The 20421-nt window shown below is 38.8% G+C and overlaps 1 protein-coding gene across 1 annotated transcript in view; it reads right to left on the bottom strand.

Annotated features, from left to right (window-relative positions):
• Positions 1-20421, bottom strand: part of EXOC4 (exocyst complex component 4) — an 828650-nt gene that overhangs the window by 48107 nt on the left and 760122 nt on the right. The window contains exons 16-17 of the mRNA XM_060108317.1: positions 13818-13996; positions 10783-10942 (exon numbers count right to left, since the gene is read on the bottom strand). Coding sequence (XP_059964300.1) covers positions 10783-10942; positions 13818-13996 — 339 coding nt within the window. The remainder of the gene's footprint in view (positions 1-10782; positions 10943-13817; positions 13997-20421) is intronic.

The raw sequence follows: 20421 nt of genomic DNA, 5'->3' as shown, positions 1-20421 counted from the left end.
TTTCTTAGAATACAAATCTGACCATCTCACTCTTCTGCTTCAAGTCCTTTAGGTCACCAACAGAATAAAGTTATCACTCCACAAATATTTATTGAATGCCTACTACATGCCAGGTATTGTTCTTAGCCCCGGGGCTACAGAAGTGAACAAGAGTCCTTGCCTTCTGGAGCTCACAGACAGACAAGGAACAAATAAACAAGTAAATATAAAATATGTTAGATGGTGATACATGCTGAAACATAAATCAGGGTAAGGAATATAGGGAGTGCTGGTGGGAGAAGAAGGCATGATTTGAAACTGTAGAGAGAAAGCCTCTGATAGGGTGGGGCTTATCCTGAGCTAGTTCTGATTTCTCCTCAGGTCTCATATTTTATCACTCGCTTCCCTTGAGCATCTGCTCCAGTCACTCTGAACTGCCCTTTCTGTTCCAAATGGCTCTCTCCCTACCCTGGAGAATTTCATTTAAGATTAGTATTAAGTTATCACCTCCTCCAAAAATTAATTCTGCCTCCATCTCCTCTCTCTCCAGATGGGTTAGGGAAACTCAAAAAAGCGTTAGATATTTCCTTTATGAAGTTCCCCATTAATGTGAGTAAAAAACTTGGGCTACTTACTTCCTATGACTTAACATTTAGGACTTTCAAAGCTTTAGAGCTCAACCTTTAAAAAAAACTGAGGTACAATTGACATATAACATTAGTTTCTCTTTTCTAGAAAAAACCCCCAGCTTTATTGAGATGTAATTCACATACCATAGAATTCACTCATTTAAACTGTACAATTAAATGTCTTTTAGTATGTTTACAAGGTTGTGCAACTGTCAGCACAATCTATCTTAGAACATTTTCATCACCCCAAAAGGAAACCCTGTACCCATGTCCCCATTTCCTTCCAACCCACCTCCTCTAAGTCACCACTACTTACTCTCCTTTCTATAACTTTGGCTATTTGGGGCATTTCATGTGAATGGAGTTAAACAATATATGGTCTTTTGTAACTGGCTTCTTTCACTTGACATAAAGTTTTCAGGGTTCATCCATGTTGTATCATACATCAGTACTTTAGTTTTTAGTTGAATGATACCAATTGTATGTATGGATTTATCACATTTTATTTATCAGTTGATGGTTACCTAGCTTGTTTCCATTCTTTGGCTTTTATGAATAATGCTGCCATGAAAATTTGTGTACAAGTTTTTGTGGAGATGTAAGTTTTCATTTCTCTTGGGTATATGTCTAGAAGTGGAATTGCTGGGTCCTGTGGTAACTCTATGTTTAATTTTTTGAGGAACTGAATTGTTTTCCAAAGCAGCTGCACCATTTTATATTCCTATCAGCAATGTATGAATGTTCCAGTTTCTCCACATCCTCTCTAACACTTGCTATTGTCTCTTTTTGATTATAGCAATCCTAGTGGGTGTAATGTGGTAACTTATTTTGATTTGCATTTCCCTAGTAACAAATAATGTTGAGTATCTTTTCATGTGTATATTAGCCATCTATATATCTTCTTTGGAGAAATGTCTATTCAAATCCTTTGCCTATTCTTTTTATTAATAATTTTATTTTTCCCCAAGAGTTTTAGATTTACAGAAAAATTAAGAAGATAGAACAGAGATTTCCCATATAACTTACCCCCAGATTCCCTATTATTAACATCTTACATTAGTATGATACATTTATCACAACTGATGAACCAATATTGATACATTATTAACAACTAAAGTCCATAGTTTATTCACATTTTCTTAGTTTTTACCTAACATCCTTTCTCTGTTTCAGAATCCTATCCAGGATACTACATTACACGTAGTTGTCATGTCTTCTTAGGTTCCTCTTGGCTACAATAGTTGGTCAGATTTTCCTTGTTTTTGATAACCTTGACAGTTTTGAGGAGTACTGGACAGGTATTTTGTAGGATGTTCATGTATTCGAATTTACTTGATATTTTTTCTCTTTATTATATGCATGATTTATGCATGTTGATGCTGACCTTGACTGCCTGGCTGAAATACTATGTGTCAGATTTCTCCAGTATAAAGTTACTCTCCCCATTCCATATGTACTCTCTGGAAGGAAGTCACTATGTGAAACCTACCTTAAGAAGTGGAATGTTTGGCTCCCCTACCTTTATTTTTTATAAGTTTGTTTGTTTGTTTGTTTGTTTCTTTCTTTCTTTCTTTAGGCTGCATTGGGTCTTTGTTGCTGTGGGTGGGGTTTCTCTAGTTGCAGTGAGTGGGGGCTACTCTTTGTTGAGGCACACGGGCTTCTCATTGCAGTGGCTTCTCTTGTTGCAGAGCACTGGCTCTAGGCCCACGGGCTTCAGCAGTTGTGGCACACGGGCTCAGTAGTTGTGGCACACGGGCTCAGTAGTTGTGGCTTGCAGGCTCTAGAGCACAGGCTCAATAGTTGTGGCACACGGGCTTAGTTGCTCCGCGGCATGTGGGATCTTCCCGGACCAGGGCTCGAACCCGTGTCCCCTGCACTGGCAGGCGGATTCTTAACCACTGTGCCACCAGAGAAGTCCCTCCCCTACCTTTAGAGTATGGTAGCTACATAATCTATTTGGAATGCCTCTGCACAGATTTGTCTCTTCCTTGTTTACCAATGTATTCAATCATTTATATCAGTATGGACTTACGGATATTTATTTTATACTTTGGGTTATAATTCAGTACTACTTTATTTATTTTCAGTACTACTTTATTTATTTTCTTACTCAGATTATGCCAACTTTGCCATTGGGAGCTCTTTCTGTTGGTTCCTGTGCCTCTTTGACACAATGTGTTATGTGTGTGCATGTTTTTAGTACTTCCTTACTTTCTGGTACTACAAGATGCTCCAGGCTCATCTTGTATATTTCCTGCTCCAGTCCTACAATCAGCCATTTCCCCCAAGATCCCTGCTTTCTTTTTTTGAAGAATAGTACTTAGAAACCAGATTCGGGTTACTAGGTATGCTCATTGCTACTGAGATATCTTTATCTAGTCTTTAATTAGATTATTTGTTTTTGTATTATTGAATTGTAAGAATTTTTTATATATTCTGGATATGAGTCCCTTATCAGATATATGATATCCAAATATTTCCTCCCACTCTATTGGCTGTCTTTCACTTTCTTGATTCAATCTCTTATTGAGTTAAACAAATACTGGTGTATTGTACTTCTCCATATAAACCTATGTTCAGAGGCGGCAGTTCAGGTAAGATTTTTTTTCTCTTTTGGTCCCCAAGTACCAAATGGTTCCTTCTCTACCAGTGAGATTTTTCTGGTGTCTTCTATGGAGATGCTCCTGCTTCACAGTATGGGCACTGTACATGGGAGATATAGTGCTTCACTGGTTAAGTCAGCATATATAGAACAGCTTCAAAGCTAACCTGGAGCTGCTGGAAGAGGGACTGGGGCTAGAGAGGGGTGGGGCACCTAGAAGCAGAGAGTGCCCATCATTAGAAACAAAATCACTTGGTTAGTATCCCTCTAAGAGTGATCACAACTCTGCTACATCATGGGAAATAGATGATGAGTACCTATGCTGGGAAGAGCAGGGCTTTCTTAGTAACCATTCAATGAGAAAAGAGAGGCTGCCAATTTGGTCTTTTATACCTCACACTAAAATCACTCTAATTGCATTTTTGTTTCCTCTGAATGCTTCAAACCCTACCATGGAATTGAGGAGTGAGCAGCTTTTCCCAAATACATTTGAAGCTTGTTCCTACACTAGGTAAGTTGTATAGGGCAGATAAAGGAATGCAGGTCTCCAAATATGCTTAGAGGTTTCAGTATGTCTATTCACTATCCAACAACAAGGATATAAGAGATTATAATTTGATTTAATGTGAAAATGGGAAGTGGTAGATAGGGGGCTACAAATCAAGTACCATTTATTTAGGGAATGAAGAAAAATTTAATACACTTTGATATTCATTGACAGCTTACAAATTAATTTTCCAAATCCAATATCATCTGTTCCTGAGTTCCATTAAGGTAGGCAGTGCAATTTTCATCAGAGAAGTTCAGTAATTTACCTAAAGTAACACAGCTCCAAGCTAGGACTCTAGCACTTTAAGAGTGGTTTGACTCCCACCACTGTGTTCTTGCTAACATACTACTACCTAAGTGCCCCAGAATTGTTTGGAGTACTTTGTTTTCTGGAATAAAAAAGAAATTTTAAAAAATGAAATACGTGGAGGGCTTTGAGGTTTTAAGAAATGATTTCCTGTAGCACTTTCAACAGAAACTGTATAGGCAGAGTGCAAAGAGGAAACCAAAACTGGAAAAAGAATCTTAAAAGGTCGAATGGTTTAAGAGGGCAGCCAAGGAAGCCATCTCAATTTTACTGTGTTCTTGATATATGGATCTAACACAATCTGAAAAGACTAACCTAATATATTTTTGACCCAGAGTTGACCCAAACCCAATCCTAACTTGCAGAAGGAGGAAAGCTGAAGTTGAAGGCTTGAGGCCATCAATCTTGTGGCATATCTTAGATGGAAAACGTCAGCAAACCAGCCAAGAAAAGGATTACTGACCAAAAGTGAAGGAAAACAGCTAACAGGTAGGAGTATTCTAGATGTACATAAAAGAGTGTGAGTTTAAATATAATGAAGATCCTTTACATTGGAAAAATTCTCTGTATATGAACTGCCTATGTTTATACACACACACACACACACACACACACACACACACACACACAGTAATATCTTTTTTTTTTCCAACCAAGATATTCTGAAATTTACGTGGAAAACCAGTGCAGGAAACGCTGGAACACGGAAAACAATGGAATATTGAGGAATGGCCAAACTTCTCTCATGAGGAATCTAAAAATACAAAATGTGACTGCCTGTATTCTTCAGCATTCTCCAGAGAAACAGAACTAAATGGATGTGTGTACATAAAACTGTATTACGTATATACACATACATCTATATCTATATATATAGAGAGAGTGATTTTTTATTGGGGTTATAATTGACATATAACATTATATTAAGTTTCAGGTGTACAACACGAGTCAATATTTGTACATACTGTGAAATGATCACCACAATAAATCTAATTAACATCCAGGAAAGAAAAAAAAGGAATGCAGGTCTCTTATCAAGTCCACTAGGGGCTGATTTTCCATCCTGAGCTAATTTAACCAACCAGCAGCATTTGACACAGATGAAGACACTCTCCTCTTAAAACATTTTCTTCACTTCTGGGACACAAACCTCTCCTGGTTATTTTCCTACTTCACTGTCTGCTCCTTTTCAGGTTCCTTTGCTGGTTCTTCTCCAGTATTCCAACATCTACACAGTGGAGGACCCAAGGACCAATTCTTGGTCAGCCTTTCTTTTCCCTCTACTTGTGTTCTCATTGAGATCTCACCTCTCACTCTGTCTCATGGCTTTAAAATCCCATCTATATGCTAACAAATCCCAAACTCCTATTTCCAGCCTACACCTCTTTCCTGAGCTCTAGATTTGTATATCCAGCTCTCTCTTCTTTACCTCTATTTAGGTGTTTAATAGGTATCTCAAACATCGTATTTCTAAATCCAAACTCTTGATAGCCCCTTCGTATTTGCCCCCTCAGCCCACCCCCTCAACTCAACCTGCTTTTCCATGGTCTGGCTCAATTTCAATAAATGAAAATTCCATCCTTTGAACTGCTCAGAACAAAAACCTTGGGGGCATTTGTTCACTTCAATCCCTTAGCAAATCCTGTCATCTTTACTTTTTGGCTCTAGATGCGCAGGCTCAGCGGCCATGGCTCACAGGCCCAGCCGCTCCGCGGCATGTGGGATCCTCCCAGACTGGGGCACGAACCCATGTTCCCTGCATCGGCAGGCGGACTCTCAACCGCTGCGCCACCAGGGAAGCCCCATCTTTACTTTTAAAATATATCCTAATCTGACGATTTCTCATCCTCTCCACTCCTACCATCTTAGTCTGAATCACCAATATCTTTCACCCAGATTACTGCAATAGTTTTCTAACAGATCCTTCTGTTTTTGCCCTTGTCTGTAACCTCCCCTCTTCAGGAGCAATGGAAAATCGTCTATTTTCAACATAGCAGCCAGAGCCATTCTTTTATGCTATAAGTCATATTATGACATTCTTCTGTCCTCACCCCTCTAACAGCTTCCTACCTCACTCAGAGTAAAGGTCAGTGTTATTATAATGGTCTTCGAGATCTCAGCTTCTTAGATTAAACCTCTGACTTCATCTCCTACCTTTTCCTTGTTCATTCACTTCAGCCATACTGGCCTTTCTACTGTTCTTTAAATGCTTAATATATGCCTCCCTCTGGTTCTTTGCTCCTAGAGCTCCCTTCCTCGTAAGCTCATCTAGATATCCACATGGCTTGCTCCTACTCTTCCTTTAGGCCTTTCCTCAAATGCTACCATCTCATTAAGGACTTCGATGAACACTTGAAAATCGCAGGTTAACTTCATTATACCCTGGCACACTCTATTGTCCTTCTTATGTCTAATTTTTCACCATAGCACGTATCATCATCTGACATACTTTGTATTTTACTTATTTGTTTGTCTGTCTTGCCCACAATAATGTAAATTCCACAAGGGCAGGACCTAGAGAGAATGCACGCTCAATACATATTTGTTGAATGAATGAATGAATAAAAGGATGAGGAAGCTTTCTTATGTGTTAGAACCTTACCACTTCCTGAACCTTAGCTTTCATTTCCTTATCTGTGTCAGATTAAAGAATGAGAGATACCAGTCTAAAGAAAGCCAAAAGGACCACAAAATCAAGGAGAGATAATAGAGGCAACAGGAGAGAGAAAGGAGAAAAGAGAGGTAACTGTAATGAGAGAGATAGATACAAACGGGAGAATGGGGGAAGAGATGGAAGTACTAGGAAGAAAACTCTGGGATTTATTTTTTTGTTCAATAATGGCTTCACTTGAACTATAGAGATTGCCAGATCCACCCTGGGGACTTCAGTGCCCATTCAGACTTCTCCCATTACTCCTGGACTCCTGGGTTGATTCGAAGCACAAGACAGCTCAGGGTAAGATGATCTCTGATGAAGGCAACTAAAGAGCACACTCTTAGAGGCCTTCTACTTTCTAGTTAGTCTGTAGTGATTTTCCAGGACAAAGCCTCTTTTTGAGTCTGAAAAATCAGCGGTTGGGTCAAAAGGGTCAAAACCATAGCAGAGAAAATTACCATAGGGGTCAGGGTCTCTCTGCAATTCTGGTCATGTTATAGGTTATCTTGATCCTTTGCTTATCCAAGATTTATCCCTATTAGAGATTAGCTGGAGCAAAGGTGTGTATGAAAAAAGAGACAACTCAACAATACCACTGAGTAGTGGTTTACCACTACTCAACAATACCGCTGAGTAAAAGAGTCAGCATAAATGGAATCAGTCCAGATCTCTCATTTCTTTATTACGGAAGGAGTGTTCTATGTTCCACTGGCCAGGAAGGCTATGAAAGTAAAAAAACTACAAGAGCCTTGCAACTTCTTGTTAAATAAGTTTTCTGACACACGGCAACTAGTGATTAATTACTGTGTTAGAAGATAACATTCCTATAGAGATTTGCTGGAAATACAGATGCTGTCTATGCTTGATTAGACATTGCTTAAGGAATGCTGAGACACACTGCTGCTACAGTCTATTATTTCTGGCTATTTTGGTATCGCTGTTATATTTATTTTACATAGCTTCACATTCAGTAGAATTGATAGAGCCCATTTCATAAAACCTGTCCCTACCAAAAACAAGAACAGAAAAAAATAAGGCTATGAAGTGTGTTTATGTATATGTGTATGTATGAGAGCAAGAGAAAATGAAGGAGAAAGAGACTATGAACAGTAGGGACGTAGTACTCCTTTTTGTGACACTTTCTCTCTACAAAGAAAGAATTGCAAGGGAGATGCTCTGTTTCTCATAAGCCAGTAAGAAAACTGACCCACGTCAGCTGGTTAAAACGTTCAGGGCATTAAAGATAAACTAAACTTCGTCATTATCCAAATTCTTTACCACAAAAAGAAGTCTTGATTTGATACCTAGTCATTCATCCAATACACAAAATGAGCACTTACTCTGGTCCATGCACCTAGGAAACAGAAAAAATCTGGGCTTCCTGGAGCTTACAAGTCTGGTAAAGATGTGTCTTTTGGGGCTTCCCTGTTGGTGCAGTGGTTAGGAGTCCACCTGCCAATGCAGGGGACACGGGTTCGAGTCCTGGTCCAGGAGGATCCCACATGCCGCGGAGCAACTAGGCCCATGTGCCACAACTACTGAGCCCGCGTGCCTAGTGCCCGTGCTCCACAACAAGAGAAGCCACCGCAATGAGAAGCCTGCACACCACAACAGAGTAGCCCCCTCTCGCCACAACAAGAGAAAGCCCGCACGCAGCAACAAAGACCCAACACAGCCAAAAATAAATAAATAAAATAATTAAAAAATTTTTGTGTCTTTTGAGCTGAGATCAGGACAGAATCATCCAATGCTATATACTTAAGCTAGCCTATCTCCTCTCATAATCCATTAAGAGTAGTAATAGCAGTACCTCTCCCAAGGGGTCACATTTCAGCTTATACCCACTTCTTTAGATACCACTCCCAAATCCAACTGTGAAAGGCATGGTTTTGCTGAAGAATTGCTTTGCCAGTATACGGCCCATTGATGCCAACCTCAATACTGCCCAGTCAACATTTCATTATTCAGATGCTAGTGTTTTTACATGTGTTCGGGCCCCATACTGTCTGCCAAAAGCTGTGTTAATTTACTTATTTCAGCTAAAAAAAAAATCATTTAAAAAAAGGATGATTGAATTTAGGAATTATATTCCTCAGAGAATTAATAATGCTTCTCTGTATCCCTCAGGCCTCCATGTTCTTATCTTCCCCTTGTCAATGTTATTATGAATAGACTAATTCAATAATGAGATCCTTCCCCATCAGAGAGACCAAATAAATGCAGCACTCAGTCACACCTGGTTTCCCTAATCTGAGCAAGGAACGCTTTCCAACAAATTTAGCCTAAAATAGGGAATTTAATGAACACACACACAAAGAGAAAGAAAGACAGGGAAGGAGGGCAGAAAAGCAGAACAACAGGGTAGCAGTGGAACAAATGGAGGGACACGTTGGAGAAGACACAGGTTAAAAGTGAAGATACGTGGTTATACGATTTCAACACAGAGATCCTAGCATAGATGTCTTAATAATTGTCCAAGTAATAGAACATTTCATCATCCCCTTCAGTGTCTCAAGAATTATTTCAAATTTTCTTGAACTTCTGTAAGAATCAAAAAATCAAGTGAAAAGACACAGAAATACTAAATATTAGGTAGGAGCATTCTGGACTATTAAAAACAAAAGACTTCCTCGCCATAAAGGAGTTCATGGAATAATTCATCTAGGTATAATCGTCAATAAAGCACCAACACCATAATCATTATCCATCCTGTTCAAAACTGAGGTTTTCATTACAGCTTGAAAGGTCCACTGATTTAAAAAAGGTATGGCTAGTGTTGATACCATAGGAAGAGAGAATAAAATTAACTCTTGTATTTGAAAAAGTGTATTATAAGGAAACACTAAAAACTGAGATCAGCAATCCTAGAAAAGAGAAAGTGAAAATGCTATTTAAAAAAGAACCTTCAATTACATAAAGGAACAGTGCGAATAGTGATGAGTAACCATTTTCCCCCCAGTGAAAAAAAGAAGGGGGGATGGGTTTCAACTGGGAAAGATAGAAGAGATGAGGAAACAGATTCATGTAAAAATACATTCAACACGTTATTTAGGATGAGAGAAAATGTAAAAGATCCAAATATCTACAAATCTGCATATACATAGGTAAATAAATTATGGTTTACTTACTCCATGGATCATTTGTTCAGGTGTTAAAAATAATACTTTCAAGGGCTATTAATGGATATGGGAAAAACCATGCTTTCACAGATTATTATTGATATAGGAAAATGCAATTAAATGAGTAAGAAACCCATTAACAACTTTGTAAAGAGAAATGATATGCATGACCATGAGAAAACTCACCTAGACACACAGCACATGTACAAAAACCAGGAGAAAGTATAACAAATATCATAGTCTCTAGATTAAAAGTTTATGACTAATGTTTATATATTCTTCTTTATATTTTATGTTACATATTTTATGCAATGAGTATATATTACTTTAACAATTAGAAAATAAAGTTACTAAAGTTCTGTAGTAAAAGAACTTAGGTTAGACAATAGGAAAAATTACCTGTTTAAGAATTGTTAAACATCCAATAGAATTTCAGAGAATTACCTTCTCTACAACCAAAGTACATCTATTTGTTCCATTTTTTTCCTTTTTTTGAAATTGATCTATAATTGACATATTAGTTTCAGATGTACAACATAATAATTCAATATATGCATATATTGTGAAATGATCATCACAATAAGTTTAATTAACATCCATCACTTCTGTTTCATTTTTTTTTTTTTTTTTTTTTTTCGGTATGCAGGCCTCTCACCACTGTGGCCTCTCCCGTCGCAGAGCACAGGCTCCGGACGCACAGGCTCAGCAGTCATGGCTCACGGGCCCAGCCGCTCCGCGGCATGTGGGCTCTTCCCGGACCGGGGCATGAACCCGTGTCCCCTGCATCGGCAGGCGGACTCTCAACCGCTGTGCCACAAGGGAAGCCCTCATTTTTTTTTAAACTAAGTTTTTAAGTACTAAGAACCCATTTTTAAAAATGACTTGATAGACAATGAGGCCTTGGCTTTGGTACAGGAACTGAGCCCAATCTTTCCTCCTACCTTGCAAAGTCCAGGTCTGCCTCCCGAGACATGGTGATGTTGGTCAAATTCTGCTGAAGGACAAAAATGTTCCTACACATCTTCTTGATGCCAGACTCACTGATGCGCCTGAAGTACTGGGCGCCGTTAATAAGGATGCAGGAGATCAGGTGTCCTAGGCCTGAGGGATCAGCACAGGGCAGTGGGGAGGAAAGAGAAGACGGATTAGTGCCATCTTGCATAAACCGACACAGGATTTCTCTCTTCTACTGATCAGAAAATTTAAATGACCGAGGAAAACTTATTTCTGATGGTTGGACCAGCTGATCTTACAATGATTTCAGAGTATTTACACAGTGCCCAAGTAGTTACAAATGGGGAGACTTTCTGCTGGCAAAAAACCTGGTATATCTGCAGCTCCAGCACTACCATATACAGTTAAAGCCACCATTCCAGGGCTTAGAGTACATGCCAGGTTGTTTTAAACTACTGAAGTGCAAAGAACTCTTGTTTTTCTGTACAGTTATTTTAAAGCGGAGAAGAACACAGGTAAATATGATGATCTGTTTGGTCTCCTTTTCCTCCTACAAAACAGGTAGGGGTGTACTTTTGGCTCAAAAGTTGATTGGCAACCTACGTAAGTAAAAATAAGAAAATGGGCTATTGGCATTAATGTTACTACACCTCAACACTGACAATGGAGTGTACTTCTAAAGTAGTAACTGGAGAGAATGCAATCAGAAACAAAGTGCAAAGGAAAAGCATATCATGCAGTAACTGTGGAGCTCCTACAAGACACCTGTGCACTTCTCTGGGGTATCGTAAGTGATTTGTTCTCATCGCCAAAGGACTGTCTTAAGGTCTATGAAATTCAGCAAAGGGCTGGGTAGTACATCAACAAACTAGGAGGTCCCGTTCAGGTTATCCTAGGTAATGAAGTTGAGGAATGCTGGTTGAGAACAACCCAAGGCGCATGTGGGTTACCATTCTTAGAAGTTAGACTTTAATTCTAAATACTTGGAAATAAGTAAACCTCTCTTCCTTCTTTTTCTCTTATTCTTACAAAGTTGGACTCTGGCAAGATGTTCTCCCCAGAATTCTAAAGTTAGTCTGACGAGTCACAAGCGGCCTACTATTTTTGTCTCAGGGCATAATTTCAGGGTCAATGGCTCCTTCTGTCTTCAGAATGAGTTTTCCCTTGATTCGGATAAATATAGAAGAAGGACAGGAGAAGGCACTGTCTCTTGCTTCAGCTACACTCACCCAGTGTTGCTTCAAGACCACAAATTCGCGTGTATGTGCTACTATTTGAAAGCGAAGTAAAAAGCTTTTCACTCGAAGGGAAAGAAACATACACATGGATTTTACATTTAAAGCAAGACAGTTTATGTGAACAATCTTTGTAGGTTATTTTGCTGTGATTCTCCTGAGCCCGTAACTTCACGCAGAATTTTGTTCTGCAGTGCTTTAGTGTGGCCTGCCCTATGTGTAGGCTATGAGGCAATGCAATGCTTGTAGAGAATAATAAATAAAGAAATAAATGTATACACCAATTAAGTATAAGCAATTATAATAATAAACCAATTAAAAGTTGGCTGCTTTGTATTATCACTATACATCAGGAATTCGAAACAATATCTGTGATTAAAATACTCCTTAAAAAATAATAAAATAAAATACTCCTTCTTGACACACCAAGAAGACTGAGACCACTGCCACCTCCCCAACTTGGGAAACTCAATGTTATATCTTTTGAATTTAGAAAGTGATATCACAGAGGGATAGCTAGCTTTTTAAATAGGAATCCTCAAATTTATGATTTTTTTTTATAGTTAAAATCCCTTCTATGTCAGAGGATTATACCTGTTCTCAAGAAGATGTTGCTGCCCAGCAGAGTTAGATGTTAAGAAATGTCTGGTCAAAATGAGGAAACCTCTGGGATGTGAATGTTGATATGTGGGGCTTGGAAGAGCCACTGTCAAGAGCCCGAGGGGAATTCTGTGTAGTCAGGAAAGTGATTTCTTAGATGTGCCCTGTACCATCAAGCTACAGAGTATGGCTGCAGTCTCCAATTCACAGAGCCATGGGGCTAATAGCTAACCTTTTCATACTTTCTGGCTAAAGTCTTTTAGGGATACTCTCCTTCAGAACAGATCTCCATCACTATAATTTAATGGGTAAACAGAATTTTTTTAGGGGGCAAGGGGTCCACATTTGCTAGAACAGAACCATTTCATAAAGCAAGACATGGTCATGGGTTGACACTCTCTTTCCATCTTTAGGCTGCCACAATCCTTTGCACTAAATACCTTCTTAATTGTTTTAAATAACACTGGCTCAATTCTGTGAGATGCCACAGATACTTCTGGCCCCCAAATCCACATATAAACCAAGCAGAACAAGAAAAAAAGGGGATATAATTTGAAATCCTAAGAGGGGTCCTTTGGAGGGATTCATCATGAAAATGATTTGGCTGGCGGTGCATTTTTTTAAATGTTGAAGGCGAATGCCTTTGGAAAGGACTGTCTTTCACACCCTTCCTTACTTGCTTGACCCTGAAGGCATTTATGGATGCAGCCTTCTTAAAACTGCTGCTCATCAGAGGTTTCTGTTTTGTTCAGACAACAACTCATTCTCTGAGAGAAAACTTCCCCTTCCAGTGATAATTTTAGCCAATGAGGGGATCTTTCAGGGTTGTCTCTGTATGGTGTGTGTGTGTTTCTTTTTCCTTTATGAGTTTCTCTTGAGTTAATCTGTGGTCCACTCCACACATTTACCCAGCTCTCATGAGCAGCATGTCAAGGGGGCAGCCTGGCTGCCATCTGCCTTATCTCGGATTAAATCTCCTTATGAAGAAGGAGCGGATGGAAGCCATATTGTTGCCTACCTAGACACACACGCAGAGGCTAGGTACTGCAGCTTTAATCCAAAAGGAAAAACAAACAAAAAATCAACCACCTTTTCCTACAAGTTCTGAACTTCAGGAATAGGGAAAATCAGGAAAACCTTCACCTTTCCTTCCTCCCAAACTCCCAGGGACAGAGGCAGGGTCTGACCTTCAAATATATACTGGAACTTGTGCTGCTGGAGGCTGGCACTCATGGCCTCCTCAATGGCGCTGATGTCTTTGTTGAGCTTGACCACCAGAGGGTCATAATCCATACTTTCCACATTAGCAACAATGGCATAGTTCCCCTCCTTCGCAAGAGGGATGAGATAGTGGAAACAGTGAACCCTGAAAGGGAGAGAGATGGGGAAAGCAGTTAGGAATAACCCTTTCTGATGCAAATAACCATCTTCTTGTGAAGAGCACCCAAAAATTTAAGACAGCAGTGGCCCTGTACATTTTTATGTATCCCTCCCCCTTTTCACCAGAAAGCCTTCTAAGTTATTCTATAGAAAAAGTGAGTGATCTCAAACAAGTCAGCTTCTGTGATCCTCGCTTGTTTAATCCATACATTGGGGGTGCAGAGTACGTGAGCTCTAAAATCCTTTCCACGACAAGACTGTTTGCCTAGAGTGAAAAGCATTATCTCTTTCAAGCAGATACTGTTGTAGTGAAAATGAGAGGCAGAGGTCACAGATCTTTGAAACTTTGGTTTCAATTGCCATTTACTAGCTATGTGACTTCAGGCCAGTTACTTTCTCTCTCTAGGCCTCAGTTTCCTTATCTGTAAAATGGGGATGATAACAACACATACCTCATAAGGTGCTCCGAGGAGCTACTACATAGAAAGAGTATAGAGCACAGGGACTGGCAATATTATATTTATTATTGTTAATCTATTACTTAACCAAAACACTTACTGAACACGTATGCATGTGTTAGAAATTGTGCTAGGCCCTGGGAATGCAAGACACAGTTTGTGCCATTAAAAACTCCACAGCCTAATGGGGATGACCAAGAAAAAAATGACCAAAAGATGACAGTTTCTCACTCAGGAGCATGTGTACCCAGGGTGCCATGGAAGTTTGCAGAGGAAAGGTTCAGAACAGGAGGTGAAACCTGTCATAGCGGACATATCTGAGTGAGCTTGAGGAAGGAGTACATTCCTATGTTGAAATGCCCCGAGTCAGTCTGATAATGTAAAACTCTTAGGTTCTTTTTGGTAGGTATCACTAACTGCCAAGGAACTCTGAGATGGGTAAGGATTGGCTACTCCATAACCCCTGTATTAAGCTGTAATAAAAGACGTTTCAGGCCAAAGAATTCTACCATTCATACAGGTATTTATTAAAAACAAACATACAAAACCCCTGCACCATCCATTGGCAGGCATAGTTGAAACAGGTTGTTCTGTAAGCTTAGTGATTGTTTTAGGTTCTCTGTCTGATCTTGACATGGAAGGTTGACTGGAAGTAGACATGATGACAATTCAGAGTTAGGATTCTGTTATGCTTAGAGTTGGCATCAGGTAACAAGAAATATTCCTAAACAAACAGCCACAGCCTTGGGCATCATCCCTAATGATGCAATTATAGGCTTAACCATAATTTTTCTTTTTTTTTTTTTTTTTTTTTTTTTGCAGTACGTGGGCCTCTCACTGTTGTGGCCTCTCCCCTTGCGGAGCACAGGCTCCGGACGCGCAGGCCCAGCGGCCATGGCTCACGGGCCCAGCTGCTCCGCGGCACGTGGGATCCTCCCAGACCGGGGCACGAACCCGCGTCCCCTGCATCGGCAGGCGGACTCTCAACCACTGCGCCACCAGGGAGGCCCAATTTTTCTTTTTTTAAGTCAGGTTTATTGACAGATAATTTACAAACAATAAATTCACCCATTTTAGTGTACAGTTTTATGAGTTTTGACAAATGCAACCAGTTGTATAAGCATCAGCATAATCAAATTATGGAACAATACCATCACCTCCAGAATTCCCTTGTGCCACCCTTGAAGTCAACCCCTTCTTATACACCAAGGCTCTTGCAGCCACAGCTCTATTTTCAGTCCCCACAGTTCTGTCTCTTCCAGAATGCCATATAAATGCAATCATACAGCATGCAGCCTTTGGGGTTTGGCTTCTTTCAATCTGAGATTTATCCATGTTGCTGTTCATTCCTTGTTATTGCTGAGTGGCCTCCTGCATATGGATGTGCTACCATTTAACCCTTCACCAGCTAACATCTGGGTTGTTTCCAGTTTGGGGTGATTATGAATAAAGCTGCTTCGTGTATAGGTTTTTGTATAAATATAAAATTTCCTTTTTCTTGGGTAAATATCTACAAGTGGGATTGCTGCATCATATGGTAAATATACGTTTAATTTTATAAGAAACTGTCAAACTGTTTTCCAAAGCAGCCGTGCTATTTTGCTTTCCTACTACCAACGTACAAGAGTTCCAGTTGCCCCACATCCTCAAAAGCACTTACTGCTGTCAGTTTTTTTTTTATTTAAGCTTTATGGAGGTATAATTGACATTAAATTATAAGATATTTAGTGTATGCCATGGTAATTTGATATATGTACACCCTGTGAAAGGATTCCCTTCATCTAGTTAATTAACATACCCATCACCTCACATATTTAGCCTTTTTTTTTAACATCTTTATTGAAGTATAATTGCTTTACAATGGTGTGTTAGTTTCTGTTTTATAACAATGAGAACATGAAGTACTACTCTCTCAGCAAATTTCAATTATACAATACAGTGTTATCAACTATAGTCATTCTGGTTTACATTAGATCCTCAGACCTTATTTATCTTAGAGCTGAAATCTGTACCCTTTTACCAGCCACTTCCTATTTCCCTCATTCTCCAGCCACCACTTTTCTACTCTGTTTCTGTGATTTTTTTAAAAAAAAGATTCCACATATAAGTGATACCATGCAGTAGTTGTCTTTCTTTGTCTAGCTTATTTCTCTTAGGATCATGTCCTCAAGTGCTTATCAATTAAAAAAAAATTTTTAAGTCATTCTAATAGAGGTATAGTGGTGTCTCATTGTGGTTTTAATTTGCATTTTCCTAGTGACTAATGATGCTGGACATATTTTCATGTGTTTATTTGCCATCCATACATCTTTTTTTTTAAATAATTTTTTTTTGATTCGGACCATTTTAAAAGTCTTTACTGAACTTGTTACAATACTGCTTCTGTTTTATGCTTTGTTTTTTTGGCCAAGGGGCATGTGGGATCCCAGCTCCCTGACCAGGGATCGAACCTGCACTCCCTGCATTGGAAGGCGAAGTTCCAACCCACCAGACTGCCAGGGAAGTCCTGCCATCTATGTATGTTTGTGTTCACATCATTTGCCTTATTTTTTTATTGACTTGTTTTCTTATTATTGACTTTTGAGAGTTCTTTATATATGCTGGATACAAGTTGACATGCATTTTGTAAACATTTTCTCCCAATCTTTGGCTCGTCTTTTCATCTTAACAATGTCTTTCAAAGAATTGTTTTAAATTTTGATGAAGTTTAATTTACCAGTTTTTTCTTTTATGGGTGGTACTCTGGGGGTCAGCTTTAAGAAATCTTTGCCCAAACAAAGTTACAAATATTTCTTCCTATATTTGCTTCTAGGAGTTTTATAGTTTGAGGTTTTACATTTAGAGCTATGATCCATTTTAAGCTAAGTTTTACAAAGGATGTGCTATATTTTTATAACCTGCTCATGGAAGGGAATCCAAGTATCTTGACTACTAGTTCATTTTCATGATAGGTGATCACCTTAACAGTTGCTAATCAACTAATGATTAATTTTGCCAATAAAAACTCATTCTGACACTCATGTGCTAATTATTAAAGTATATGGTTTTGATCAGGATACCAGTAACGGCATCAGTTGCAGTCCCTCCAGAATGTGACATTTTTGATATAATGAAAGTTGATCAACCCTGGAGTGGGATTCATGCCTAGGGAAATTGATTGCTACTGTGGTTGAAATTTAAGCTAAGTAACTCTTAGTTGAAAATAAAATCAAGCCATTAATGCTAAAGTATTTTTACAGTAAATTATAGACATTACAACCTCAGACGATGGGAAGACCATGTATCAATACAAAGGCATGAGGGTGTGAATGGAGGACAGTTTTAAGGAATGACCAAAAGTTCCTTTCAGTACATACAGATCACATGACAGAGGCATGAGGTGAGCTTGGGGAGATGGGCAGGGGCCAGGTCATCATAAGCTTTGAGGCCGTCTAAGGACTCTGGACTTTATGTGAGAAGTCACAGGGAGTCTTAAGAGGATTTTAAGAGGTGAAATTATATAATCAGATATGAGCTTTTGCAAGATGACTCTGCACAGTATAAAGGGTGAATTAATGGTGGAGAATGGTAGAAATTAGAAGTAGAGACTACTTAGGAAATTACTATGAATTGGAGGTGAGTGCTTATGAGATCCTGACGTGAGTGGCAGAGAGGAGAGATAAAAACTGTTTTAAGATATTATCTTCCTCTCCCAAAATGATTAGAGATGAAAAGAAATTAAAATAGTCATTGGCAAATATCAAATTCAGAAAAACGTTTTTTTTCTTTTTTCTTTTGAATTCTGGCGTGTTGTTGCTGACCTTAACACAACTTTGGCATTAAGGTTTTCTGCAAATATTGCTGATTACACAGCGGGATGGTTGATTTTCAGAAAGTGCACACTTAGGATACCAACAGTGACAGGCAGTTACTGTTCAACCCACTTAGAACCCTCCTGATGGTGAGAGAAATCAGCTGATAAAGGTGACATTCTTAGCATCTTAGACTCAAATGGAAACTTAATTTTCTTCTTCTAAAGTTCAAATAGAAAAAAAAAACCTCAACAATTTTTAATGGTCTCACCATGTCTTTCATCTCTTGGGGTTGTCACATGCCTTATGATTCAAACTGTAAAAAAGCACTGCTTAGTGGTTAAATGTGACCTACAGTGACACAGGTAAAGTGTCACATGCTCTTTGGATGGGTCCTTCAACACAGAACCTACTGGATTTGAGAACCCTTTTCTTTTTTTTTTTTTTTTAGTGAAACAAATAAAGTGTTTATTAGGAGGAAAAAGAGTATGTGTGGATAGACACACAGGTGGGGAGAACTCTTTTTGGTTTTAACTTTAACAATGTTAAAGAAAAAGATGGGCTATGGATATAAAATATTTGAGGAAATAAGACAAATTTTTGGCATTTGAAGTTGTTCTGGACTTGCTAGCTTTCCCCATTAATTTTTTCCCATTAAGTTTTTTTTGTCCATTCTATCTGTGCTCTCTTATTATAGTGGCTTCTCAGGTAAAAGTGCTAGAGACAGTGCCTAACTAGCCACTTCTTCATTGTACCAGCTCCTGGACCACAGGGCCTAAGTTCTAATTCTCCTTTACAGCGGGATGGGGACAAAACAAACCTTAGCTGATGATGATGACAAGGATGATGCTGGCCATGCAGTCTTTGTATCTCTTAAATACATGTCATGGACTGCCAAGTGAAAATGATCTCCAAACCAATTCATTTTCTTTTAATGAGCAACAGGTTTTGTTTGGGGAACCCACACTTACTTTATCTGGGTTTGATTTCAAACCAGCTAATTCTCGAGAGTCACTGAGTGCTTATTATGCAGCAGGACTGTTCCAGGTTCTGGAGCCAGAGCAGTGAAGGAGGCACACCTGATTTCTGCCTTCTATGCGCTAATGGTTTCTTCCACAGTCACCCACCGTGGGTGCCCAGAGCACTTAGCCATCTCCTCTATTCTAGCTTTGGACAACTACAGTAATGTTTTATTTGAGATTTTCCTTATTCATTTTCTATCATCAACTGTACAAACAAACAGAAGCTTGTTACTGTGACAAGGAATGAATAAAATGTGTCAACATTCACTATCTGAGCCGAACATGGAGGGTTCTGTCTAGTTTTTTGTACCATACTTGAACAGGAACAAAGACAATCTGGAGCACATTCATAGGAAAGCAACCTGAATGTTGAAACCATGTTAAATGAAGACATAAGGAAATTTAATTTGGAAAAAATAAGCATGTTTAGTGTTTTCATTTAAAGTCAGGGAAAGATAATTCTGCATCCAGGACTCTAAAACTCAGTCTTTTTTTTTGTTATTTATTCTTAAAATGATCCTTTTCTGTTTTTAAACTAATGATGAAGGAGATATAGCATTAGGTGTTACAGCATTGAATGGTTTCTTGTAAAGTTAATAAACAATGACTAAAATATGTTCAGCATTATTAAGAACAGTACTGCCAATATGTACAAAAATAAAAAGGGCAGGATAGAGGTCAAGGATTGAAAAGATCTTACTCAAAGACCTTTGAGTAAGGCAAAGATGCCTTGAAAGTATCCCACTTGGAATTAACTACACTACAAGCTGATAATTCCAAATGAAGAACACACCGTGAACCCACACAGCCAATGGTATAAATTCCAGGAGCTGTGATAGTAATTAATTTGATGTTCCCTTGTTTTTCTATGCAACCCAGGTAACAGAAGCATCAGAGTGTTATTGGGTGTTTTTTTTCCCCCATCGATTGCGTTTATCTTATTCACAGAAAATACCCGATTTATTTCACTGTCAGCTTGTAAATAAATAGAAAAGAAATCTAAAACTTATCATAAAACAAATCAGAAATCATAGAGGAAAAGTCTTTATTTCTCAACAACTGAATGTAAGAAATAAGATCAGAAATAATGCTGAGTAAAATAGACTCGAAATCTACCATGCTACTTCAGTTGCCCTACTC

The sequence above is a fragment of the Mesoplodon densirostris genome, chromosome 9 (assembly GCF_025265405.1).
Source record: "Mesoplodon densirostris isolate mMesDen1 chromosome 9, mMesDen1 primary haplotype, whole genome shotgun sequence".
Lineage (NCBI taxonomy): Eukaryota > Metazoa > Chordata > Mammalia > Artiodactyla > Ziphiidae > Mesoplodon > Mesoplodon densirostris.
This window is presented reverse-complemented; position numbering and strand designations above follow the sequence as displayed.